Source organism: Cryptomeria japonica, chromosome 5 (genome assembly GCF_030272615.1).
Source record: "Cryptomeria japonica chromosome 5, Sugi_1.0, whole genome shotgun sequence".
NCBI classification, from domain to species: Eukaryota; Viridiplantae; Streptophyta; class Pinopsida; order Cupressales; family Cupressaceae; genus Cryptomeria; species Cryptomeria japonica.
The window spans coordinates 287,957,101-287,982,309 of NC_081409.1; the positions used below are offsets into that span (position 1 = coordinate 287,957,101).

Consider the following 25,209-nt stretch of genomic DNA (forward strand, 5'->3'; position numbering starts at 1 on the left):
TTTGGAGTTTGATTCTATCCAGAAGGGCAAACATCGAACGGAGATGGCATTTCCTATTTCCGTAGGGAAGACATTGGAGGTTTGCCATTCTGCCACTGCAGGTAGCACAATGATTGAGGAGCTTGCATTTTATCGCCTTGCAACATACAAAAGAAGAGAAAGATTTGATCCAAATAAGAAAGTTGGAAGGCTCAGAGGAGATAAGTTCATTCACAAGGTGGACATAGAAGATTATTGGGCCAACTTGATGGACGAGCAAGTAGTGAAAAGAAGAATGTGTCCAGAATGTCCGTGGATTTCATGAGGAAGTGTGGACTTTTCCTCATTCCTGATCAGATATTAGATGACAAGGATCATATGCATCCGCAATATGAGAATGAAATGAAGAAGGCTATTCTATTGCCTAATTGGTTAGAACAAGAAGTGACAAATTTGAATGTATTGATAAGAGAAGTTTTGAGTGTTTCCCGAGGATGGGTAGACAGTCAGATGAACAAGCTAGTTGACATGGGTGTTATCTTCACTTATAAAAAGATGAAACATGAGGAATCCTCTTCTGAAGATGATCAAAGAACTATCAGTGACATAAGGATTCATGTGGATGAGGAAAGTCAAGCTCCCAAGCGAAGGAAGAACACACCAGGAGAAGTCAAGGCTAGAGGGAAGAAGATTGAGGAGGTTAAGAAGAAGAAGCAAAAGATTATTATTCGTTTGTCTATCATTCCTTCACCTTCCCTCAGTGTCTCATCAATCAAAGAAGTTGAAGTGCCAGAATAGAACAAAGAGATTGAACAATATTCCAACACAATGATATTACCAGAGAATGTTCAAGATTTATGTGCCACAACTACATCTGCTCCACCTAATGAAGATGATGATCAACCAGGATCTCCTACTGTCCTTTTGGAGGTTAGTTTGGGGAAGAATGTATATGATTTAACTAAGGATAATCCTGATGATGATGATGATGATGTTATCTTGGCATTGAGAGAGCTTGATCGAGAGATGTGTCTCAATGATGGTATGGAGATGACCTCTATTCCTGATTGGCCGATGAAGAGTATGGAGAAAAGTAAGAAGATGGTAGAGGCATAGCCTATTGACGACATTGATGACTACTTAGCTAGGAGCAGCAAGAAAAAAGAACCAAAGAAAGTTGAGATTTTGTCACATATAGCTAGAGATGAGACAAGAATGCGGATTGCGTAGTTGGCTGTTCCTATTGGAGATGTGACGAAGGATGTTGTTACTCCCATGGATTTCCAGATTACTTCAATTGCCCTTGGTCGTACTACAAAGGAGCAGGAATTCCAGGAAGTTGGTGATACTCTCAAGGCAATCAGTGCAAGATTGGGCAGGGAGATTGAAAAGAAAGAGAAGTATGAAGAAGAAAATATCAGACTCAGAGAGTATATTCCAGAGATAAGGGGTGAGAATCCCACCCTTATTTCCCCTATTGTAGTTGATCGTGAACTACATACACATTATGAGGTAGCGAGAGATACACTCTCGGAAGTGGAGAAATGGATTGAAGATACGAAGAGACAGGCAGATGATTTCCTTACTCATTTTGTCCAAGCTTTTGATAGGACAACATGGCTCATATTCAGGGTATAGTATTTAAAGGGAGTTTGGGATGAATTCCGACCTATTTAGGAGAAAACTATTCCACACCTCAGAGATTTGAAGAAAATTCCTATATCCACATTGATTAGGGAGAATATTGTGCATAATGGAGATAGATATGATTTCCATGGCTAGTATTGTTCATAAGCCATGAAGAAATCAACTTACGAGCATACACAAAATGATTGTGCAGAGATGGAAGGATCAATTCATGATATTCAGTCGAAGATCCTTGTCTCAATTGAGGAATTATTAGGAGTTGATGTCAGTGAAACCAGTGGTTTACTCCTAGCAGAATTGAGAGACAAGATGAAGTTCATGTACTTCAATGGACTCTTTGAAGAAGAGTCAGATGGATGACTTAGTGTCTTTGTTGATTCATGTCCACAATTCGCAGAAGCTCATGCCAGATTGGGAGAACACCTTGGATGCTTGCTCGGATGCGTTGGATGTGATTGATCTACAACAGGATACCTTACCCAACATTTCTATGGAGGAATTAGATTCTGTGTTAGCTAGATTCTTGGATTATGCTGTGAGAGAAAGAGATGCAGGACAAAGAGATGCAGGACAAAATCTTCTAGAAGATTCCCTATTTGATGACTAGGTGTCTTTCTATTGGGCCATATGTTGGTGGCTCCATTTTTTATGTAAACCCTAATTAGGGCAACTCTAGGGTTTTTTTGGCATGATCTTGGCCCTTGATTCTGATTTAATCTTGGCCATTCATTTCATATGAGACTTTATATATGACCCATTGCCTCTCATTTGTAAGCGACAGATGTTTGAGAATTTTTGGTAGATGCTGCAGATTTGAATATAAATCATTGTTCGACTTGATGGTGATTTTTGTTTAAGTGTTGTCTTACATTCAAGGTTCTCAATTTGTCCAAGTTAGATTAGAATTTGCTTTCAAGTTTGTTAGATTGAATGAAAGAATTTGTTGAATGTATTTGTTTGGAATTCATTTATCCATACCACTAGCCTCTTGTTGATTGTAAGTACGCCGTGCGTGGTCAACTGGAAGTTTATGCAAGCTTAACTTCAATTATTATATGTCCATTGTTATGCATCAACTTGGATGGTATCAATGTTTGATTGTAGTAATTTGAAAATCTATGAAATACACCTTAGATGATTGCATTAAGCTCGTGTCAAGATCTGTTTGACTTGATGGTGAGACCTTGCCTAGTTTGATTCCACTAAATTTGTTCACTACTTCTTGCATTCTAGGCTTTAGAATAGAATTCCTTAACCCCATTCCCTTTTGCCATTCTTTTTTAGAAATTCTTGTTAGATTTTAGTCCAAAGCTTCATTGTTAAATCCTAAGTTACTAGCACACCCATTTTGTACTCATGATAAGCAAAGTTGATTTGAACAATTGTGTAAGTTCCCAAGTGAAAACAACAATTCACATCGACCATTTAGTTACCGACTTGTCAATACCTGATTGTAGAAACCTTGGAATCATTTTAGTTGATCTTACCCTTTAGCATCTGAGGTGATTTTGTTCAAGAGAGGGTAAAGTACTTTGGTATTTTATTCTGATGCTTGCATGTGCATAAAACACACATCAACAGGCCCCAGGTGCCCTTTTAGAAGGTCGATTAATTACCACATGATCTTATCTTTTCTTATGACAACTGCTCCGCAACTACTTTTAGTTATCTAGGTCAACATTTAGTTGTCTCATTGTATTGGATTACGACACATGTCAACATCTTGTTTAATACTGCTTCTCACCTTGCCTTTATAAGTGTAGCATCCTAAATTGTACTCTCCTAAAATTTTGTCCTCACTTTGGCGTTCGTCCTCTAAGGCCTGATTGAAGCTCTGATGTTGCTCACACCAAGTACCAAACTCAAATTTTCATTATTTGCACTTTCCGCCCCTTAATCCTAGATCCCTAATGTCCAGGACGATGGCCCATTTTGGGGTCACATAACAGTCACTTAGTTTGAGCAGGAACTTAGATCCCATGTCGGCATGTGTCAGAAATTTAATTTGTTTTTCAACCAAGAAGTATAAAAGGAGGTCTACCCCTCTCATTTTAAACTGAACACTCATAATTCGAATTCATGAACAACTCAAGAGAGAAAAATTGAGATCCTAAATTCAAGTGAACAAGCAATCAGTCTTGTATCGAGCATTGGAGCAGAAGTGAAGTCAAGATTCAAGCATTGGAGATGACATTCATGTTCTATGTTTTATGAAGACTATCTACATGAAACCCTAATTCCTTGTGAAGACAAACAAAACTTCATTAAAGGTATATCATTAGTGTTTCAAACATTTTCAGCCTTTCCGTCAAAAGGAAAGAATTTTACTGTAGTACTTCATTTACATTTCAATTCTATTTCATTGTTAATTCCAAAACCAGGGTTTGACCTAAAGCAAACCCCTATTCCCAACAATTTTTCCCTTTTCACTGTGTAGGAATAGGTATAGAGATGCGTTTCGGAGGATCGACAGTGTTCACAGAGACGAACAGGTTCCCCCTTTGGACAACGAAAAGTTCAGAGGACCAAGGCGACCACCACCATGGTCTTGACAATTAAGGCCGAATTTCTAGGAGCAGATCTGAACCTTTATCTGCTGCTCAGATCCAAGTTTGTGGCTATGTTTGACGACTGTAGCTGTGTAAGTGCTTCAATAATCTACCATTGTACCCTAATATTTAATTAATTCAAATTCAACTCAAATTCAAGGGAAAGAAGAGCCCCACTTAGGAGGCCTGGAATCAGATCGGAATTTAGGTCTATTAGGCTAAGATCTATCAAATTCCTATCTTTCCCTAATTTGGTGGTAATTAAGCAAACATTAGTGGTCTTACTACATTTTATGGTGAAACCCTAATTTTTCACCATTACAATAAGCAAGGCCTTTCATGTACATTTTCATATCTATTGTAATATTCAATCAATCTTGCATTGTTGAAGCCATCTATTCTTGCCATTCTCTCTTGTGGAAGTTATTTTCATCTTGCAGGTTCCTTGGGAGTGTTGAGGAGTCACCTATCTACTCCTACACTCTTTTTGATGAAATTGATAGTGGATAAAAACATGAATAGGCACTTATAGTTTGGAGATTAGAGAGGTGCCATCCAATCTGCTTACCCTAAATTATACTCCTTTGTGTGAAACAAAAGGGATTCTTGAGAGCCAAATTGAAATGTCCACTTATTGTGTGATTTAATCATCTAAGAAATTTTAAAGCCTAGTAAAATATGGTATCAACATTGTGATGCTTCTTGCCTTTATCTCAAGTTTTTATCCTTTCATTTGAACATTCAGATTTTTACTATTTCTTTATAAATGATTTTTTTTTGGGTTTCTGTTTTAGCTCAATGTGCATCTCAAACTCCTTGTCACAATGCTACAAAACTTAATTTGTTATGATCTTTGTCTTATATAAAGGCAAGTCAGCTTCCTTATAAGTTTGAAACTAACTTGCAGGGGAATTTGGAATTCCAAAATATGTGCCAATTCAAGTGGGGCTTGTGATTTTCTTGATTGATTGGAAATTGATATTTTTATATAATAAATTTCTGCCAGATATAAGCATGGACAGATAATCTTATTCATCGAGTTAATTTGGATAAAATTGTTTTGGGTTGAATGCTCTTACAGGATGCAACGCACTCTCAATAAATGCAATTCTAGAGGTTTGTGAAGGCTTGGGAATACCTGTTGTCACCGTGGACTATATTCTTGGGGTGTTGAATTCAACCATAGGATTCAGGTGAAGTTACTTTTAGCATTTACTCTTATTTTAGGAGTACACTATCATAATTTTATATTTCTAATAACCATATTAAATTGGCTTTTGTGAACTTCTGGAGAAAATAGAAGCTCCTTCTGTGTTTCCTGGGCTTGTCTTGGGGGTTGAATGATAGAGTCTATATCTGTTTCAAATAAATGTGAGAATTATGTTTGTAATCCTTGCATTTGCTATGGTTTTCATATAATATTTTTGGTATGTGTGTGCACTTTTAGTATTGTACTGTCAATATCATGTAAGTTTTTGTTATTGTTACTTCTTTTCAATTACTGATCTTTGCAGATATCTTTGTTGTTATTTTTGTGACATTTCCATTGATCATATGTAGAATGTTTCATTAAGGTGGGAAAATAATTTTGCAGGATAGAAGAATATCTGAATAAATCAAAAGGACGAAATGCTTGGTTTCTCCAGTCCTGCCTTCAGACGCTTTCCAAGTTTACAAATAAATGTTTTCCCAATTTATCATGGTATAATTTTTATGCTATATGTTTAACAACACAACATTATTACCGAGTTCCTAATTTTCAATGGAAGAAAGGAAGTGTGTTTATGGTTTGCTGCTTAATTTCTTTATTCTATTTTGTAGGTTCTGACATTGTTATACTTTTCTCCTTGCATTTGCGCAGGATTCTATCCCAGCTTTCTTCAAATAATTTCTTGTGTATGGTGCCATTCATAATGCACAAGCCTGTAGTGGTACCTAGTTCTATAACCATTAATGGGAATGAGGAGAAATATGAGTTGACTTCTACTGCCGATATAGTAGATTCTACAATTGGACAGATAGCCATATCAGATGTAAGCTTTCATCTTGGCTTATTGAGAGGAGTTCCAGACCTTATTTCAGCATATATTGAACTGCGGAAATGCATACAAAGAGAAATTTGCTGTGGTAATGTTCTTTTTCTTCTTCAGAGAATGGAAACGTGTCTCATAAAATTTAAAGTATTTGAAGATCATAGGTTATCATGGGTGCATTTGTCCTCCTTTATGCTTCCTAGTTTAGCTGTGATAGTAAGCTCCACTAGTAGTATCTGGGATAGTTTCAAAGTGTTTCATATCACAGAGTCACATTCTAAAAGGAAATTTCTGGTTGAGTGTAATGAGCCTCTTAAGAGAATTCTAATTGAAATGGAAGCTGAGCTTGCTAGAAACTTGAATTACCATAATCTTTTGACAGAAGAAATCATATCAAGCAAAGTTTACTACGCAAGATTTATCATGGCTGAACTACAGCTTGTGTTTGAGAAAGGGTGTGAAAAGCCCCATTCTTTGTACCTGGAAAGCCTTTTCAAAACTATGAATGTAAATTATCAAGAGAGCTGCACACTTTTAAATGCAAGTTATATCTGCTTTCTGGGAGTTGAAGGATCGCTTCGCACATTCCTTATATTGAATTTGAAACAAGCATGGTGTGAAAGTTGGCTCAAATACAAGCCAGTCATTTTTATATCAGAACTGTTGCAATTTATGTTCACAATTATCAGGGAAGGACGTGAGTTATTCAAGCTCACTAGCAACCTAGAAGAAGATGATACTCTAGGAAATAGAAAATGTGTTATGTTGTCTGGTTGTTGTGGGTTATTCTCAGGTTTTTTGAAGTTTCTGGACCTGTACATGAACTTCAATGTCTGGACTTCTCTCCTGTTTTCAACAGAAAATGGTAGCAATGTGTTGCCGCAGGGCCTTGCCCAGTCTTTCATGCAATTATGTTTCAAGAATATTGTGAATGAAAGCTCTTGGCAATTTATGATAAAAATCCTGAAGTCTACGCTGGATTGTTTTGGAATGAGTACCCCACTATCAAATTTATTTAAAAATCAAGGAAAGAGTAGATCTCTGACTTTATACCCTTTTGTCACTTATGGTCTGAATAAACCACCTGTGGCAAGAGCTATTCTTGAGTTTTTCTACATGTGCAGTTTTCACCCACGGACAGTTTTACTTTGTTGCCCTTCAGCTCATTTGGAAAATCAGGTACGTAAATACATTTTGCAGTTGCTTAAGGTTCTAATTTATTTTTATTTGCAGTTACATTAATGCCCACTTACCTGGGATCATAAATGTGGGAGTAACTATTTACCATGAAAATTATTCAGCTCACATTGTAGTAGAAGTAAATAATTTAGTTGATTCATGCTTATACATTCATAGACTGAACTTAGATAAATTAGCCTGCTTTACTCAATTTTGATGCCTGCTAACATTATAACAAGGTAGCTGCTTACTGTATGACCTATTAAACTAATAATGTAGCCAGCTTATTCGACATCCTAATTCATGTTTCTTTTTCATAAAATTCTGCCTTATTCTCTTTTATACCACCCATAAGCACACTTTTCTTATCTGCAACCCTTTGCATGAGCCCTTGTTCGGGCTTTCTCATATTGATTATCTTAACATTCTTAAGGTTGTTATCGGTTCCTGATACAACAGTAGACACATTTGTAAGTGCCTGGTGGTGTTGCATTAGTGGTCTCTTTGTACAACTGCTCTTCAATGCCAACCTTTTGCCTGGTTATCATGGTCTCAAGTAGATATAAGTAGGACACTATCTTCATATATTGATAGTAATAATATTATGTTTAGATCACATTTTTGTGCAGTTTCTTTCCAATTTTTTATATTTAGTGTCCATGTCAAAAACTGACCAGGGATGCCATTGTTTCTTTGTTTAGGCACCAGAAGAGAAAATAAAAATGCTACCAATCCAAATGCTATCACCTCATTGTCTAGTCAATATAACTTCACAGGAATGTTCAAATATTCAGATGATAGGTAGTCTGCAGTGTTTATTCGAAGGAAAATGCTCGATTGATGAAGTTATTAATGAAGATGTTGTTTCTGTGGGTACAATCTTACTTGTGCATTCATCAGCAGAATCTGATAATAAACTCCTTGCAATTCTTGAGAATCTGTATGTTCTTACTTCCCTTTGATAAGATATCTATTTCTTAGAGATGCTATATTGCTATAGAGTACAGATTGAAATTGACATGTTTTAATAACTGGCTGCCTGTCAACTTTATGTAGATGTTTGGCACAGTTGGTCAAAGGGAAGTTGTTGACAAATTGACATGTTTTTAATCAATGATAAATCCTTGGCAAATTGACATGTTATTAATAGCTGACCATATTTATGCAGATGTTTGGTGCTGTTGGTTAAAGAGAATTTGTTTGTCTGTACTGTTGGCTGGAGAAGATTGCTTTTATGCACAAAATTAAATAACATTTGGCAGCAACTTATAGAGGATTTTTGTCTTAAAGGTTAAATATATGATACTACACCTTAAGGTAGCCAAAATGAACCTCCGGAATGCTTGTGATTTTTTCCACAAATGGAGGCCCCATGAAATTCGGAAGAAATGGTTTTGTGCTAAAGGAATGTGGTTGGAAATTGTTGATAGGAATAAAGAGGAGAACTGGAAGTTTCTTGTGATATTCTTGTAATCTGAGAATGGTCCATATGCATGTAGATGGCTGCCCTATAATATAACATCATTGGACATACAAAATGAGTAGCATGTGTTTTGTATTCATGTATCTCTCTACATGCATGTATGCATTCATACAATAAATGCCTGGGTTAATGGTCTTTATTTTTAAGAAATATTATATTCAATACAATAATATGTTTGATGTCACTTAAGTCAAATTTAGTCCTAGAAGCATTCAACTCCAATATATGTAACAGGTGCAAAAAGTGCTACCGAATTCGGTTATATGAAATCCTTTGAGCCTGATGAGTATATTAGGCTGTCTTCATCACATGCTGAGTTATTGCAGTAATACTGAAACCTTGGTGTCATAGAAGGTCTTCACCTGCAGAGGATGCTAGAAATCTGGCATATATTGTGGATGAATAACTGATTCTTTTCTCAACAGGATGGTGTCATATAATTTGAGAAGCTCTCAGTTGAGGATGTTATTGATGCCAATATGAAACTGCGATTGTTTTATAACGTTATAGTGTCTATCTTGTCCTTGTGATTAGCGCTCATGCCTATTATGTCATTTTTGTTAGGTATATTGCAATATTTGAACCTCAGGTAGGAGAGTTGCAGAACATTGCATTTTCCACATAGATTGAACACTGAATTCAAAATCAGTAATATAACAATTTGAAGTAACTAACTGACATAAATTTTTCCTTGAACAGAGTCAGTATGCTAAAACCACATTTTTTTCCCTTAAAGACTGTCTGTGAGGTGAATCTATGTAAATGTCACCCAACTCCATCACAAAGAAGACAAAATACTTCATCCATTCTATTTGGTATTTATTGCTACTTCTTACTGGTCCAAAAGTTTGTCCATTTTTCAACAATATGCTAATAAGCATCTATGGCTTTCTCGTGTGGTTCTCTCATTGTCTTTGCTGCCACTGCAAGTCCTTTGGTTATCCAATCATTATCTCTCTAAGTATTATCTCCCCTTTCTGTAATATGTTGTCTACTTGGTTGACTTTGCCCTCTATGAGAAAATCTATCGCTAACATTGCTTTGTTGATTAGATGGCCTTCTTCTAGAAACAGGTAGAGCCAGTGTCATGCTACTCAGATGGTCTTTCATTCTTTCCAAAATATCACTTAGCTGTAGTAATTCTTCAAGCCAAGCTGGCGTTTCTAGGATGACAGCTGGTGTCCAATATGTGAGTAGAGAAATAAAATTATTCCACAAATTATCCTTTTGGTCTGAGTATCACAAATTTTCAATGATCTATTGTAGTCAACTATGTAGTTTTCTGGGACTGGGTAGCACAAACTGAATCAGCTTTGCATTCCAGTTAGCCCCGTTCTTCAGCATCTTTTCATTGAGCTCCATTTTTCCTCACATAGTGGAAATATTGACATATGCATTACCTTGGAGCATCATTGGAGTTATTTGTAGTGGCCTTCCATGTGAAAAGAGTTTGAGAAATTCATTAACTTGTGTGCTCTTTGCTGTTAATCTAATCCTTTCAAGGGAAATCATAGGTTGCCTGAAACCCTATTTGTTCCCTCCTGCCAATGGGAATTTGTTTCCCTAGACTTTTGGTTTGCCCATGACTTAGAGGCAATATGAGTGCATTGTTGTTGGTGTTGCGGGTTTTTTAGAGGTCGTTTTCATTCCTTGCACTGTGATTGTAGATGCTCTGAAGATTATATATTTGTTCTACGACTTGTATGGAGCAACTATGAGCTTCCACTTGTCATCCTCTCAAATCACAATACTATATTTCTGATAGACCTTTGGCAATCCTTCTTGAAAATCTTGGTTGTTTGTTACAAGTCTGTATTTCCTTTCAGCTGCAAATGGATGGTCAAACTAAGAACTTCAATCTCTCTGTAGTCCATGCCTTCCTCATCTAGCATTATCAGGGCAAATTGTGGGTATAATAGGTATATCTGTTAGTCATGTATTAAAGTTTGTTATGGTTTCCATCTAATGCTATGTGACACATCAACTGCTTTGTAAATGCTAAATACATGTAATTAACAAACTCAGCCAATACTAGGCATCTTGTGATTCATATTGAGTTCCTCATGTTCCAGAATAATGTCTGGTTGTAGTTTCATTTAGACAAGCAATGTTTTGAGATGAAACATTATAAGATCAAAGTAATCTGATATGATCGATCGTTCATATAGTTGCAAAAATGTTCACAAAAACAAAAATTCAAATGCAGGCTTAAATGTAATTGATATGGAGTAAATACATGGGATTCTGCCTTTGTTAAAGATCTATTGCACAGGTTTTGAAGCTAAGCTATTGTCAGACTATTTATATGATTATGACCTATCCATGGAAGGTTCCTCATGTCATGATTTTTTTTTATCCTTTTACAATGGAAACAAAAACCAGTTGCAAAATGCAAAATAACAAGCCAATTGATCATTTCATATGATAACCTTTGTGTTGATTCTGCAGAACTTAATTGTTGATAGTTATTCAATCTGGCCAACTTGTCCAGAGGTTGTGGTATAATGGTAAAGATTGCTTTTCTAAAGGGAATGATGCTAACTTGACTGTCCACACCACAATGAGTCATTCCATAACTTGGATGGCATGTTATGGAAATTGTAGAGTACTTAAACTAGAGTAAATTCAGTAAGGGATGGCTGAGGTTTAAACGATTTTTTAAATAAGGTGGTCTTCAATCTCAATGCAAACGTGAGAGGGAAGAAAATAATTGGCCAATCATTTATCAAAATAAAAATAAGTGTTCTTAAGGAAATTTATTGTCAGTACCAACACATGATACTAATTGTATGCACAATGCATGAGAAATAAGTTAATTACATCACTTCTATAAAACCCTTAGACATATTTCAAAATTCTTTCTACAATACACAGTCGTATGACAGTTAAGAATCAGGATAATCATCACATGAAGCATAACTTCACATTCATTCATCTAGACATGAGTCATATGATATTAAGGAATCAGGATAATCATCACATGAAACATAGTTTGACATTCACTTGTCTGGACAAGTTTTAATTTTGCTATGTAAGGGTCTATTAATAGTTGAATTTCTCTTTAAGAAATCTTGAATCAGTAATTATTGTACCAGTAAACCAATTTCTAGGATTGTATCAGCATAATATGGTGTTGCATGTCATTTAAGTTGTAAATCAAATCATTTGTGTTAAATAACACAATTAAATTGTAAAATGTAATAAGTTGTAGAAATTGTTAAACCTTTCTCTGTAACTAAGAGGATTCACGGCTATACCATATTATTGCTTCTTTTGGACAATGCCATGAACATCTAAAGAATCTCCTATGAGGATGTTTTTAATATTGTTTACTTGATTTGCTGGTGATTGGAGGTTGAAGAAGTATCACTGTTTAGTGTCGTTAAATTCATTTTGCATCTATGAAATTTTATATTTTATACTTGATGTTTCTTTTCACTCGTTGTTTTTCATTTTGTAATTCTGGGATGAATGTCATTGGAAGTTTATGACTATCATGGATTTGCATTTGCTGGTTTTTCAAATTTTTGTATTCAAAGTAGGAAGACAGTTTCATTCAGTTCTTGTTGACTTTAAAGATAGAAGTATAATATGTTTAACCACCATGTTAAATGCAGTTTGTCACTGGATTGTGATGATGAATGTGATAAAATGGTGGAGCAAGCTAGCAGTGTCTGTGATGTTCTATCAAATGCTGCGAAAGGACTACTTTGGACCCTCTACTTTGCATTTCCGTTCTCAGTTTCTGGTGCTTTGCAGTTTGATAGAGGCCATGCTATATTTTCAAAAAGAATGTGTGATGGTTTCAAGATTCTGCAGAGCAGAAAACTGTTGTTTTACAGAAGTAAAAAGGTATGCAAGATTTATTTCTTTCTTTCTTGAAATTTAATGTAACATAACTAAAAAGGTTTTCTGAAAAGATTATTTCTAGGTATACTATATTTAATCTCTTATAGCCATTGTAGTTAATCCTTAACTTCCATAAACCCTCAGTTAGATTGTGATGTGTAGAAAACTCTGAATTTTATCTAGCATTAGATGTGGCCATGCTATATTTTCAAAAAGAATGTGTGATGGTTTCAAGATTCTGCAGAGCAGAAAACTGTTGTTTTACAGAAGTAGAAAGGTATACAAGATTTATTTCTTTCTTTCTTGAAATTTAATGTAACATAACTAAAAAGGTTTTCTGAAAAGATTATTTCTAGGTATACTATATTTAATCTCTTATAGCCATTGTAGTTAATCACTTCCATAAACCCTCAGGTAGATTGTGATGTGTAGAAAACTCTGAATTTTATCTAGCATTAGATGTGTACTTATTAGCTCAATTCTCTTTCAAATTGGACTATCCTCCTTCATTGGAATTAAATTATTGGCTGTGGCGGTTAGTGGTGGAAAATAGTTACCAAGGTTCTGTACGAAAGTGTTCTTTTGGGTGCAGAAATGTTTCTGTATTCTCTACGGATGCAAATAGAGTGACACATAGGAAGCATCCCTGAGTAGCCACAATACACTTGGGAGCAGATGGGAATATATTTTTTATCCTTAGACTGTTCCTTGGTCACTTAGGTTGATAAAATTCTTGGTTCCCAAACTACTAGCATTCATAATATTTCCAGATGGGAGCGAAATCTGTTAAAAGGCATGCAGAAAGTTGGGCTCATTGTCGGTTCAAGTTGATCCAAGGCTGATGGGTTGAATGGTATTCTTTCTAAGTTCTCTGAAACTTCTGGCATCTAGTGAATCAGGCTGATAATATTCTTATTTGTAATAAACACCCCTGTTCCTTGTCCAATTTTTTCACTCTTACTCCTTAAGTAATGTATCAAACAGTTTGCATGCAACTATAATAGTTTATTTGCAGCTTTATGTGTTTCCAGTTATGCATTAATTTCATTCAATATTCATAATGGATGGCATTCATATAAGGCATTGAGAAGAAAGTATAATAGCAGATAATATTTATTTCCTCAAACTCAATATAACCCTTGCACAAAAAATACATAAATAGGATGTATAATGCAGACCTTTATCTGATATATAATGATTTTGAATAGGATTGAAATACAACTGATATGAAGTCCATTACATGCTGCAATAAAGCTCAGAAATGAATAGCAGATAAGGGACAAGGTATCCCACAAAAACAGTGCTTGACAACATACCCAGTCTCCAATGTTTGAACAGCAGCAGTGAAGTCAAATCTCCAATGAATGTATAGCAGCAATGAAGTCCAATGAACATGGAGCAGTGAGGTCTGATTATAAAATAGCGAAGGAAAATATGCCATTAGGAAGAGAAGTCTGTGCCAAACAATAGGTGGAATCCTCATGCCAAAGTATATGTTTCAGAACCTCAGATTTCCCCTTTTGAATCTCCACATGCAACTGAACCGGCCAGGATAAGAGAAATTATCAATAATAAATTGAACCAACAATGAAGAAGAGATATAAAAAAGCACCCAGACGATCTCTCCAGCAATTACTATGCCAAAATAAAGATTATTAAAATCACCTCCACAAACCCGTGAACAGTTAGGTGACTAGACGAATATATTTTTCTCCATGAATGGTGCCCATAAGTTTGGCAGGCAATTCTTCAATCAAATTCAGAGTCCTGAAATTTGTCTTCAATGAAGACTCACAAATTTTATAATAACCTTGAATGCACTGTGAAATACCTGAATGATATCTCCAACAAATACCAACAAGAGTAGATCTTTCACTACCGTATCTAGTCTTCTTCAAAAGGGTTTTCATCTGTAGGAAGGCTGAGATGGACCAAGTCCAAATCTCCACAACCTTACAGAGTTTTCTTAGAGAGAAATATGAAAAATAATAAACTCAACATATGTAAATGATCTTTGAAATGCCTTTTAATAAGCTCCTCCAAGCCCAATGCCCTGATTAGGGTTTTGCACCTTCACTTTAATTTTGAATTTACTTTATGTTTTCTAAATTGGAAACTCACTTTATTTGATTTTATAAAACCCTAGGTGCCAAAACAATGTCACTTTATTAAATTATTAATTAAATAATGTTGAGTTAAATAGTTAATTTTTCTTTAATAATTTAACATTAATTAAATTAATATATCAAAACACCTTATGTGACCAAGAAATCATCAATTTTAGCAATTACTGACTACCTATAAATAGTAACTCCTCCAATAGAGCAAATTGGTGTCTAAACTAACACATACTTTAAATAGTATAGACAAGTTGTCCAAAAACCCTCTAAAATTTTTCAAATAGCTCCTATCAACAGTCTCAGCTCACTGGAAACATCGAAATACTCCTCTGAACTGGTTGACACAAACCTTGAAAGTTAGCACCAATTATATTGTAAGAGAATTTGAGAAAAGGTGACATTACATTGGTCCTCAAACTAGTAATATTAATTAACATAATAGTAATACTTATTCTATAATGGTCATCTTAGTTGTCAACTTATTTAGGTTTTTAGCTTTTTCAATGTGTTAAGTGAAACTATTGCTTCTTTATTAAAGACGCATAGTTAGCTTTTTATTATTTAGCTTTTTAAGCTTTATTTAGTATTTTAAGCTTTTTAGTTTTCACTTAAACGACTAGTTCTTAATTTAGAACGTCGACTTGTAAACTCTTTATATATGGTAGATCGAAGGCAGGGCAGATCATACACATATGAGAAGAATAAGATTGCATATTACCAGAGGTGCAGATCGAACACATATCATTGTGGGCAGATTGATCAGTGATTACATTGCAGAGTTATTTGAGGAGAAGTCCGAATCAATTGCCTTGCACATTCGGCTTCTTACAACAGTCAAAGATCGTGTTTTCTTCTAGAGCAGATTAACATTGTAATTGACTTCATCGTTGGGTCATATTGTAACTGAATTGATTCAATATATAAGAGACATTATTGCTGGGTTTTTCTCCCTCAAGTAGGAGGGTTTTCCCAGGGTATCTTGGTGCGTCCAGTGTTCATATTGTTAATTTGTTTAATTGCTATTAATCTGATCATAAAAACAACATGAGTCCCTCCACAAACTATCGTTTTTTCAGTCCATTAGTTGGCTGGTTTTGAATCTTGTTCAGTAATTCTTTCAGCCTACGATTGTAAGCCTAGACACTTTAACTTTTGCCTTGCTTGGTATTATAAATTTTAGCCAGTATCTCCTTGTCATCCCTCAGGAGTTTGAATTCCTCCTGGAAAGCCTTCTTTAGATCATTCCATCTCTTTTTGTGCAGAGTGTTGAGGTTTGTATACCAGTCAATTGCGATCCCTCGAAGGGTGGCTGGAAACACCTTCAACCAGTAATCCTGGTCGTCTTGACCATTTGCCTCCCTAGTGGTTATACATGTTTTGTAGTGCCGTACAGGATCCTCCGACTTGTCACCTATGAATCTAGGAAGCTTTTGCCTCTTCAGAGTATTCTAATTTTGCAACATTGTTCTTGGCTGGAAGGTATCGTGTGCCGCCTGGAAGGTACTGTATGTGTTTGACCAAATTGAACTGTTTTGCTCTACACGGTGCCTCTTTTGCACTCTCGTCCACGCGTGAGATCTCTATGCGTCCACTATTTTCCCTCTGGGCGAACACTTTAATGCATGGAGACAAAATACTTAACAAGGAACAATAATGCCATAGATACCAGACAAACAATATTAAGCGAACAGAAAAGATACCATTTCATTCATAATCGTAATACTGACAAGTTACATCACATGGTATATAAAGGTACCAAGGGGGTGCAAGGGACAACCGTCACGCCCGTAACTACCTACCCTCGGTTACATCACTAAACAAAGTACTTCCTAATTAATTACTTTTTATTCCCGTATTTTTCAATATGCCGCCAACATCATCCCCCCCAAAAAACAAGGTCGTCTCCTGACGATTGAAAATAAAATGGGATGATGAACAAAAAATAAATCATAACTGAGAATGGGGCCGAGGAAGCGTCCTTGATGGAGATGCCACTGCTGATGTCGATTGTGCCAGTGTCAGTGTGGTTGGTAGAAATCCCCGTAGCTCATAGACCTGCTCAGTCCTCAGCGTCAAGTCTCGTTTGGCAATCATCTGCCTCTCCATAGTAGTTTTCATCATCATCGCAACCTCCAGTACCTCCTTATCCTTCCTATCCACCATCTCCAAGACACTAGCAAGATGACTCTCCAACATACCCCTCTCCTCTCGAGCTTCCTCCAGCCGTGCAACCAAGGCAGCCTTCTCCGATCTCTCATCCGCCAACTCTGCCTCCAGGGTGGTCCTCTCAGCTACTCGTGAGGCCCTCTTAGCTACCTGGGAAACATTCCCGAAGCTCATAAACCTACTCAGTCCTCAGCGTCAAGTCCCGTTCGGCAATCATCTGCCTCTCCATAGCAGTCTTCACCATCATTGCAACCTCCAGTACCTCCTTATCCTTCCTATCCACCATCTCCAAGGCACTAGCAAGATGACTCTCCAACATAGTCCTCTCCTCTCGAGCTTCCGCCAGCCGTGCAGCCAAGGCAGCTTTCTCCGATCTCTCATCTGCCAACTCTGCCTCCAGAGTGGTCCTCTCAGCTACCTGGGAGACATCCCCGTAGCTCATAGACCTGCTCAGTCCTTAGTGTCATCTCGTTTGGAAATCATTTGCCTCTCCATAGCAATCTTCACCATCATCGCAACCTGCAGTACCTCGTTATCCTTCCTATCCACTATCTCCAAGGCACTAGCAAGACGACTCTCCAACATAACTCTCTCCTCTCAAGCATCCTGTAGCCGTGCAGCCAAGGCAGCCTTCTTTGATCTCTCATCCGCCAACTCTGCCTCCAGGGTGGTCCTCAGCTACCCGCTAGGCCCTCTCCCAAGCCAACTGCTCCTTGTGCGACTCCTCCATCTGTTGGAGTCGAGCAACTAATTCCTCCCTCTCTATCACGACTTCTTGCCGCTGAACCTCGGTGCCATGAGCAATATGCTGTGTACGCCTAAGCTCATAATATGTCTCCTTGAAGGTTTGCTCCACGTGCCTCAACAAGGACTGTGTATGAGTCTCCCCAGCCTGCTCCTGTAGGTCCCATTCCTACAACATCCGCAGTCTCTGTGGTGGGCCACCCTCGGGCCTCAAACACTCGGCAAATGCCTGGGTGCAGCCCCCACCCAAAAACTCTAACAGATGCTCAATCTGCCTCTCTGTCCGCGCATCCCCTCGTGACCGCATAGAAGCTATAATCCGTCGTGCTCCAGCAAGCATCTCAACCAGATACTGTTCCAACTCTGTGTCACTGCCTTCTCCAGGAGATGCCGATATGCCTATATCCTGGGCCTCCTCATGGGGAATCTCCACCAACTCCTCCTGACAGGGACTCTCCAACAACTTTTTTTTCCAATTCTTTCCTCCACAGTGGTCCATCAAATGATTTTGCTTTTGTCTCTTGTGCCCTTAAATATAAAAAAAAAAAGGGTTAGGGAAACAAATTGCTGCACGTGATTACCCTCTCACTGATCTGCGACCACAACTCCCCCTTATACCCTACGCTGCTAAACACTTCTGTACGGGTGCTGCCAATGAAACATTGTTGTACGGCCTTTGGAAACACTGTCGTACGATCACCACCGTGTTGTTTCTCCACCGAACCGCAACCCTTCGTGTACGGTCACTGTACAGTCACCTCAGTGTTGCATATATCGTATGGTTTTGTCTCCGCCATACGAAAATCTTTTTCGGCTGTATGCCTTATGGTGTATGGAAAAGCTTGGTTTTCGTCATACGGTAGTGTGGACAACACATAAAATATGGAGATAAGCTTTTGATGTTTGCTTTATACCTCTCTCTCTTGGCGGTGGTCGCAACACCGACGGCCCTGTCGTACAGTTAGACTTTCACCCCGCCCTATGGTGTTTGTCAACCTTTCCGTCGTATGAATTCTTCGACACTTCTGCCATACGGTGGTCTTATGCCATACGCCACTTTTTGATTTTGCCGTACAGTGGGTTTGTTTCTTCGTTTTCTTTTTTTCTTTTCTTCGTACGGTGCTTGCTGTACGGTGATTATTTTTTATTTTTTTGTTTTTATTTTTTAAATTTTCATAAAAAAGACTCTAAGTACCTCCACGGGAGGATTCGGGGTTAGTCAATCACCTCTGCTCATGATATGGTTTTAATTTGGACCCGTTCAGAGCCTCCGCCACTTCGCGACCATCTAGCGTCCATAACTTGATCGACCCATTTTTAGCCACCTCTCGGACTTTGTATGGCCCGAACCATTTTACTTTGAATTTGCCAGGTTTAATTTCATTGCGCCCATTGTACTTCACCCTTATCGACTCCTCCATCTCTGCATTTTATGAATTTGCCAGGTTTAATTTCATTGCGCCCATTGTGTCGAGAAGGTCCTTCACCCTTATCGATGACTCCATCTGCAAGACTTGCCCAATAATGTTCTTTTCTGCTTCAGTACGAGATGAGTTACTCACCATGTCTGCATTTTTTCGTTGTTCTGCCGTCATCTCCAACTTAATGTCGGCCTTTGCCTCCCGTAATCTCTCCTTCTCCGTACAGGGGTCAGGATAAGTGGCCTTCTTGGCATGAGCACGGGTGATTGGCAGCACTTCTTTATCATCGCCGGTTTTTTCAATATTGAGAAGATTAACCCCTGGCTTGGGGCAATTTGTGTCGTCGTGGTCTCCAGGACCGCACGATCTGGACAAGTTTTGGGGTGTTTCCTCTTTCTGGCAATCCCGCGCAAAGTGTCCCCATTGGTTGCAGGCCCGACACCGAATCATCGACCGTCCTTTGGCATCATATTGCATTTGCCTTTCCCTCTCCTTCGGTTACCTTTGTAATTGCTGGATGATGACGTGGTGTTGGCTTGAGGCTGGGATGTGCCTGCTGTAGCGGAGGATGATGGCTGCTCCTGGGTGAAAAGCACTTGATTCCCTCGTGTCTTCATGTTGTAGGGACATTCTTTGGTGGAGTGTCCCAACACTTGGCAAATGTCGTAGAAGGCCTTTTTAGGACAGGTGCCTTTTGTATGACCTTCCTCCTTACACTCTATGCACCACACTTCCTCATTCTTACTGGTGCTTCCCTTCATACCTTTAAATTCCTTCATCATGCAATGCATGTCCTTCTGGAGGGCTTGCGCCTTCTTGCTCGACCCCTCGTCGTTGCTACTTCCCTCGGAGGAGTCCTCCTCCCCAGAGGACTTGTCTTTCTTCTTCCTGGATGTCTTGCCTTCACTTATCAAGTCCATTACCCTGTTTTAGGCATCTTCGTAGGAGGTGGGTGGTACAATTTTCATTTTCCTCCTGAGGGACGATTTCAAACCCTCCACAAACCACCTTTTCTTTAATTCATCACTCAACTGGTTGTCCATTTTTCCCAGCAGTTCCTTTAGTCGCCTGCTATATGCTCTAATAGTCTCGTGTTTCCCTTGCTTGGTACTCAGGATTTCCGCCACGATTTCATTGTTGTCCCTGAGAAGTCGAAACTGTGTTTCAAAAGCTTCATGTAATTTGTCCCAAGTTGCTATCTTCGTTTTATCAGCATCGAAGTACCAATCGATGGCTACCCCTCATAGGGTGGCGGGGAACTGCACCACCCATTTAGCCTTGTCGGTCACTACATTGGCCGACCAGATTGTTTCACACGTACGACAATGGCGTACAGGGTCTTCTTTCTCGTCTTCATTGAATTTAGGCAACTTTTGCTTGTTCGCCATCACGCTCCTTGGCTATGGTGTAGTCTGCCCTCCTGAACTCGACCCTCCAGGAACTCCTCCAGACACTGGTCCTCCAGAAGGTACTTTGCTGAGATTTGGTACGTTGGGTCCCACCAGGTTACTCCAACTACCAGGGTGTGATGAGCCTGAACTGAACAGATTGCTTCTACTATCGTGCCCTTGTGTCCTCCCGACACCTTCGGTCGCATCGATATCCTCCGCCTCTCTGTTCTCTATCTTCGTCTCCTCTTCTCTCCTGGTCTCTGCACCCCTAAATGGCGTGTACGGCTCTACCGTACCCTAGTCACCAATATCTTCCAACGTGAGGGAAAGGTCCCCCAACCGCTTTCTGGGGGTTTCTATTAACACAAAAACTTGGCCTTCGCCACTCGAGCCATCATTGCCATTCTTGCTTCCTTCTTTAGCAAGTTTCTTCAGTCGTCTTCGACGTTCGGCTTGCTGCGCCAACCTTAGTGCCTTTGCAACGGCCTCGTGCTCGTCTTCTTGTCCCTTCGTCTTACGGTTTCTATCCTTATTCAGTGTCACGGGCATCAATTCCTTCAATCCGTGGGGTTGAAGGTTCGCCAGCGACTTTCGTCGCATGCTTCCTCCTCGCACCGACTCCTCTCTTCGTACTGTTGTAAGATTTGTTGTCGCCGGTTCTCACAGTATGTTTCCTCTTGACGGTTTTGAAGCACAAGGAATGCTTGTGCCGAGGCTATTGATCAATCGGTTCACCGCTAGACTCACGCCAAGGGCACTCCACACGACGCTCTCAGGAACGTCCTCCGCTGTGGCTTCCCTTCTTACATAAGTTTCAATTGATGCTTGTAAGATGCAGGTGAAGTGCCTTGTCAGTGCCCTCTCTCCTTCGAACAACTCCTCCAACTCTTCCTTGGGATTACTATTTGTCCCCTCGCTCACTGGTTGTCCCATTATCGTCGTGCCATGTAGTATGCTCCCGTCATTCCAAGTTTAATTTGGCAATGACGCCAGATGCTTGCCCTTTGGGTGAACAGTTTAATGCATGCAGACAAAATACTTAACAAGGAACAGTAATGCCATAGATACAAGACAAACAATATTAAGCCAACAAAAAAGATACCATTTCATTCATAATCGTAATACTGACAAGTTACATCACATGGTATATAAAGGTACCGAGGGGGTGTGAGGGACAACCGTTGCACCTGTAACTACCTACCCTCGGTTACATCACTAAACAAAGTACTTCCTAATTAATTACTTTTTATTCCCATACGTACAATATGCCGCCAACATCCTCCCTGTGCATCTTCTGCACCTTGGTCACCTTCGTTTCTATAATCTCTCCTTCGTGGAGTCTTTGGCTTCGACCCTCCTATTTTTGATTGCTCCGCCAGGGAAAGATTCCCATTTTTATACAGGTTGGTTTAAAAAATTTCGGCTACCTCACCCTCAACGTCCTATACTATGTCTTCGTAACGTTCAGAGTGTTCGAATGGGTTGTTCTCAGACTCGGTTCCAGACTCTTCACTCAACGTCGAGTGTGTGGCTTGGTCGACGAGATCTACCTCTGCTATGTCTGGAAGTGGTAGGTTGCTCGCAACCTCTAGCAAATGGTTCCACATACATGGTTTCTGCCTCTCCCGACTACGTCTCCGACTCACACTCCGACTCTTTGTCTTTCTAGACTTGCTAAGCCTCCAACAATCTCCCTTAGCTGTCGTCTATGTTCGTTTTGTTCTCTTATATGTAGGGATCTCTGTACCGATCCTTCCCTTACCTCTTGGTTGGTACTAGTACGCCGTCGGTCTTTGTTCGGTCCTAGGGGCAGTGATTGCCAGTTGTACGATGCCTCTTCGTATCCTTCTCTTCCTCTTCCCTACGGTTCCGTTCTTTGTACCTCTACAATATCTCCTGCCGACGACATAGAGCATAAATTTTTTGAAGTCCTAAACCAGAAAATCCAAAAACATAGAGCATAAATTGTTAAATCTGCCTAAATAAAGCTTGAATGATACTAGTTGATAAGCGTAAGTCCCCCTTGAGGTTTTCAGCACACACTACCCAAGAAGCTATCCCACTAAATTCGCTTGTTCACACATATAGACCTTGGAATCGCCATATGATCTTCTCGAAATCTTAGCATAAGCAGTGGTTTTTCAAGAGAGGTTAGAGTATCCTTGGGGTATTTTATTCTAATGCTTGGTAGATGATAAAACAGACACCAACAGGGAGGATGCCCAAGTTGCTTCAAAGGTGCCACTTCCATCAGTACAACTGGCAAGGTGATTGCTGCCTTCTGCCTTATCCTTTTGAAGCTTTGATATGTTTGAAGTTGTCTGAGAACTTCAAGCAGGACCATCTTGTTGGTTGGATAGATCGGAAGTTGGTAAGGGCAATCGTCAAAACCTTGAACTCTTATGTATGTAAATTTCGGAAATTGGATAAACTAGGATCCATACTTGCTGATCAAACTTTTGGCTTCAAGAGATAATCTTTGGTGGGTTCCTCCTTGTAATGTTCTTGTGATGTAGATTAGGAATGTATCATGTGCTCGATAGCTCTTCTCCTTAAGCTACAACTGCGGGTAACAATCATAACATTTAAATTCACCTTCACCATTACCAACCACGCCTTTATAGATTAGTCCAGAATATCTAGAAGTGCCAGCCAATAAATAGATAACATAGGAGCTCATGTAGAATGACTTTGTCTTCTCCAAATTTACCAATTGTTCGTGAAGGTTATTGCTGATTATGCGGGACCAATTGAACATCCTAACACCTGAGGTAATTTCATCTATAAAGTAATACATCCATGTCTCGAATGGTGCACCTTTAGGGCAGCCCATTACTTTGTTCAGCAATAAGATAATGTCACCATATTCTTCCTTGAAGTATGGGCATAGCAAGATCTTTGGCACTTTCCCTTGGGGTCTTTTCTTTTCCAACCATGATTCGTTAACATTTGCTGCACAGAGTTCAGACTGGGTATCATAAATCTTTTGGGTATTTTCTTTTCTCTTATAGGAGGTTTTATTGTATTTTGGAATTCCAAACGTCTCCTGGATGGACCCTTCCATCAAGTGCAATGATCTCCCTTGACTGTGCATTGTATTGTCTGGCACACTCAACCATCATCTCAGCACATTGTTTTGCTAGAGGAAATCCAACTGCTTGGATGATGGCATTTCTCATCATCTGGCAGGCAATGGGTGTCGACAAGTGTCCATCATGCCTGTACATTCTCTTTTTGAATTCTTCTAAATCCACATGGCCAAGGTCAGTGTTTGTGACATTCTTCCATTTAGACTTGATCTTGGATTCCAGTTGTAGTCCTTTACTGGCAAACTTTATTGGCGCTTTCCTAGAAGGTGCTTCTTTGGTGGTCATTAACCTACATAACACACAAAAAATTCAACATTATTTTCAAGATTTGAAGTCTGATTTTTTGATCTTTTATATGAAAATTTCACTTTCAGCCTGTAAAAAGGTTAAATTTCTGCGAAAAAGCAGACTGAAAGTGCAGGGTTTGGCCAAGAAATTGATAAAATTGAGAGAAATAAGACAGAATAATAGAAGTATTCAGTGAATTTCAAATTTATGTTTTAGAAATTGATCTTTGTGACTAAAATTCACCTTCAATTCTGAAAATCTGTCTTAAATCAGAAAAAAACACTTAATTTCTTGACTTCAACACTTAGAAAAAATTCACTTATTCAAAATTCCTCTTCAAAAATCTGAGAGAAAACTTCTTCTCAATTGCTCTCCAAATTCTCAACCTGAATAATGAATTTGAAAGTGATTGGTTAAGAATACATAGAATTTAAGGTTTTAAAACTTAGAAGCTTCTTCTTTTTGTTTTTCTTGTTTTTTTTAAAATTTTTTTATTAATTTTTTGTGTTTTAATGTTTTAAACCTTTCCAAAATGGAAAGTTTTATTTCTCTCTCAAATTCATCCTTAATTCAGGTATCTTCTAGAAATTCTTGAATTTTTTGAAAATATTTCTAAGTGCTGGAATTTTTTTCCCTTTGAAGGAAAATAATTCTGTGTTGGAAAATAATTAAAAAAATAGTCATGTGTCAAAACATTATTTTCCAACCCATTCGTTGATGGACCCTTAATTTCATGTGCAATTTTCCTTAAATTTGTATTTCTTCTAGCCATTTTTCTTTCTTCATCATGGCAAGTTGATTTTAATGTCTATTCTCCAAGCCTTGGATGAATTTTCATGTTTGGATTAGGCATCTTCACATATTCCATTTATGCCTAGGAAAATTTTGAAGGTTTAATGCCTTATTCATTTTAAAATTTCTTGCTTCCTAGGCGAATTGGTCATCATGTTTGGCTATCTCCCTAATGCCATGGTCGGATTGAAGCTTTCCTGGACATGCTAGGGAGAGTGCGAACTTCTTATCTTGTCAACCTTTCTCTTTGTTTTAATTTTCTATCATCTACTTGGGCGAACTTGGAGTGTTTTTTGCCAAGGCGGACTTGGCATGTGTTTGGCACATATTTTTCATGCCTAGGCGGACTTTGGATAGTCTTTGCCATCTCCAACTTGTTTTAATCGTCCATGTCCAGGCGATCTTGAAGATATGATTTGCTTTATTCCAACGATGTCTAGTTCTAGGTGGACTTTGAGGAGTTCTTGCCACCTTTCAAC

General features: G+C 38.5%; 1 protein-coding gene across 13 annotated transcripts in view; it reads left to right on the top strand.

Annotated features, from left to right (window-relative positions):
* The window catches only part of LOC131045838 (uncharacterized), a 313,161-nt gene that overhangs the window by 166,008 nt on the left and 121,944 nt on the right, over window positions 1-25,209 (top strand). For all 13 annotated transcript variants that reach the window (XR_009105875.2, XR_009105876.2, XR_009105873.2 and 10 more), the window contains 5 exons: window positions 5,257-5,368; window positions 5,770-5,877; window positions 6,037-7,387; window positions 8,089-8,327; window positions 12,488-12,722. Coding sequence is in view for 9 of the 13 variants with exons in the window: in XM_059221423.1 (XP_059077406.1) it covers window positions 5,257-5,368; window positions 5,770-5,877; window positions 6,037-7,387; window positions 8,089-8,327; window positions 12,488-12,722 (2,045 nt within the window). In the remaining 4 variants the exon portion in view is untranslated. The remainder of the gene's footprint in view (window positions 1-5,256; window positions 5,369-5,769; window positions 5,878-6,036; window positions 7,388-8,088; window positions 8,328-12,487; window positions 12,723-25,209) is intronic.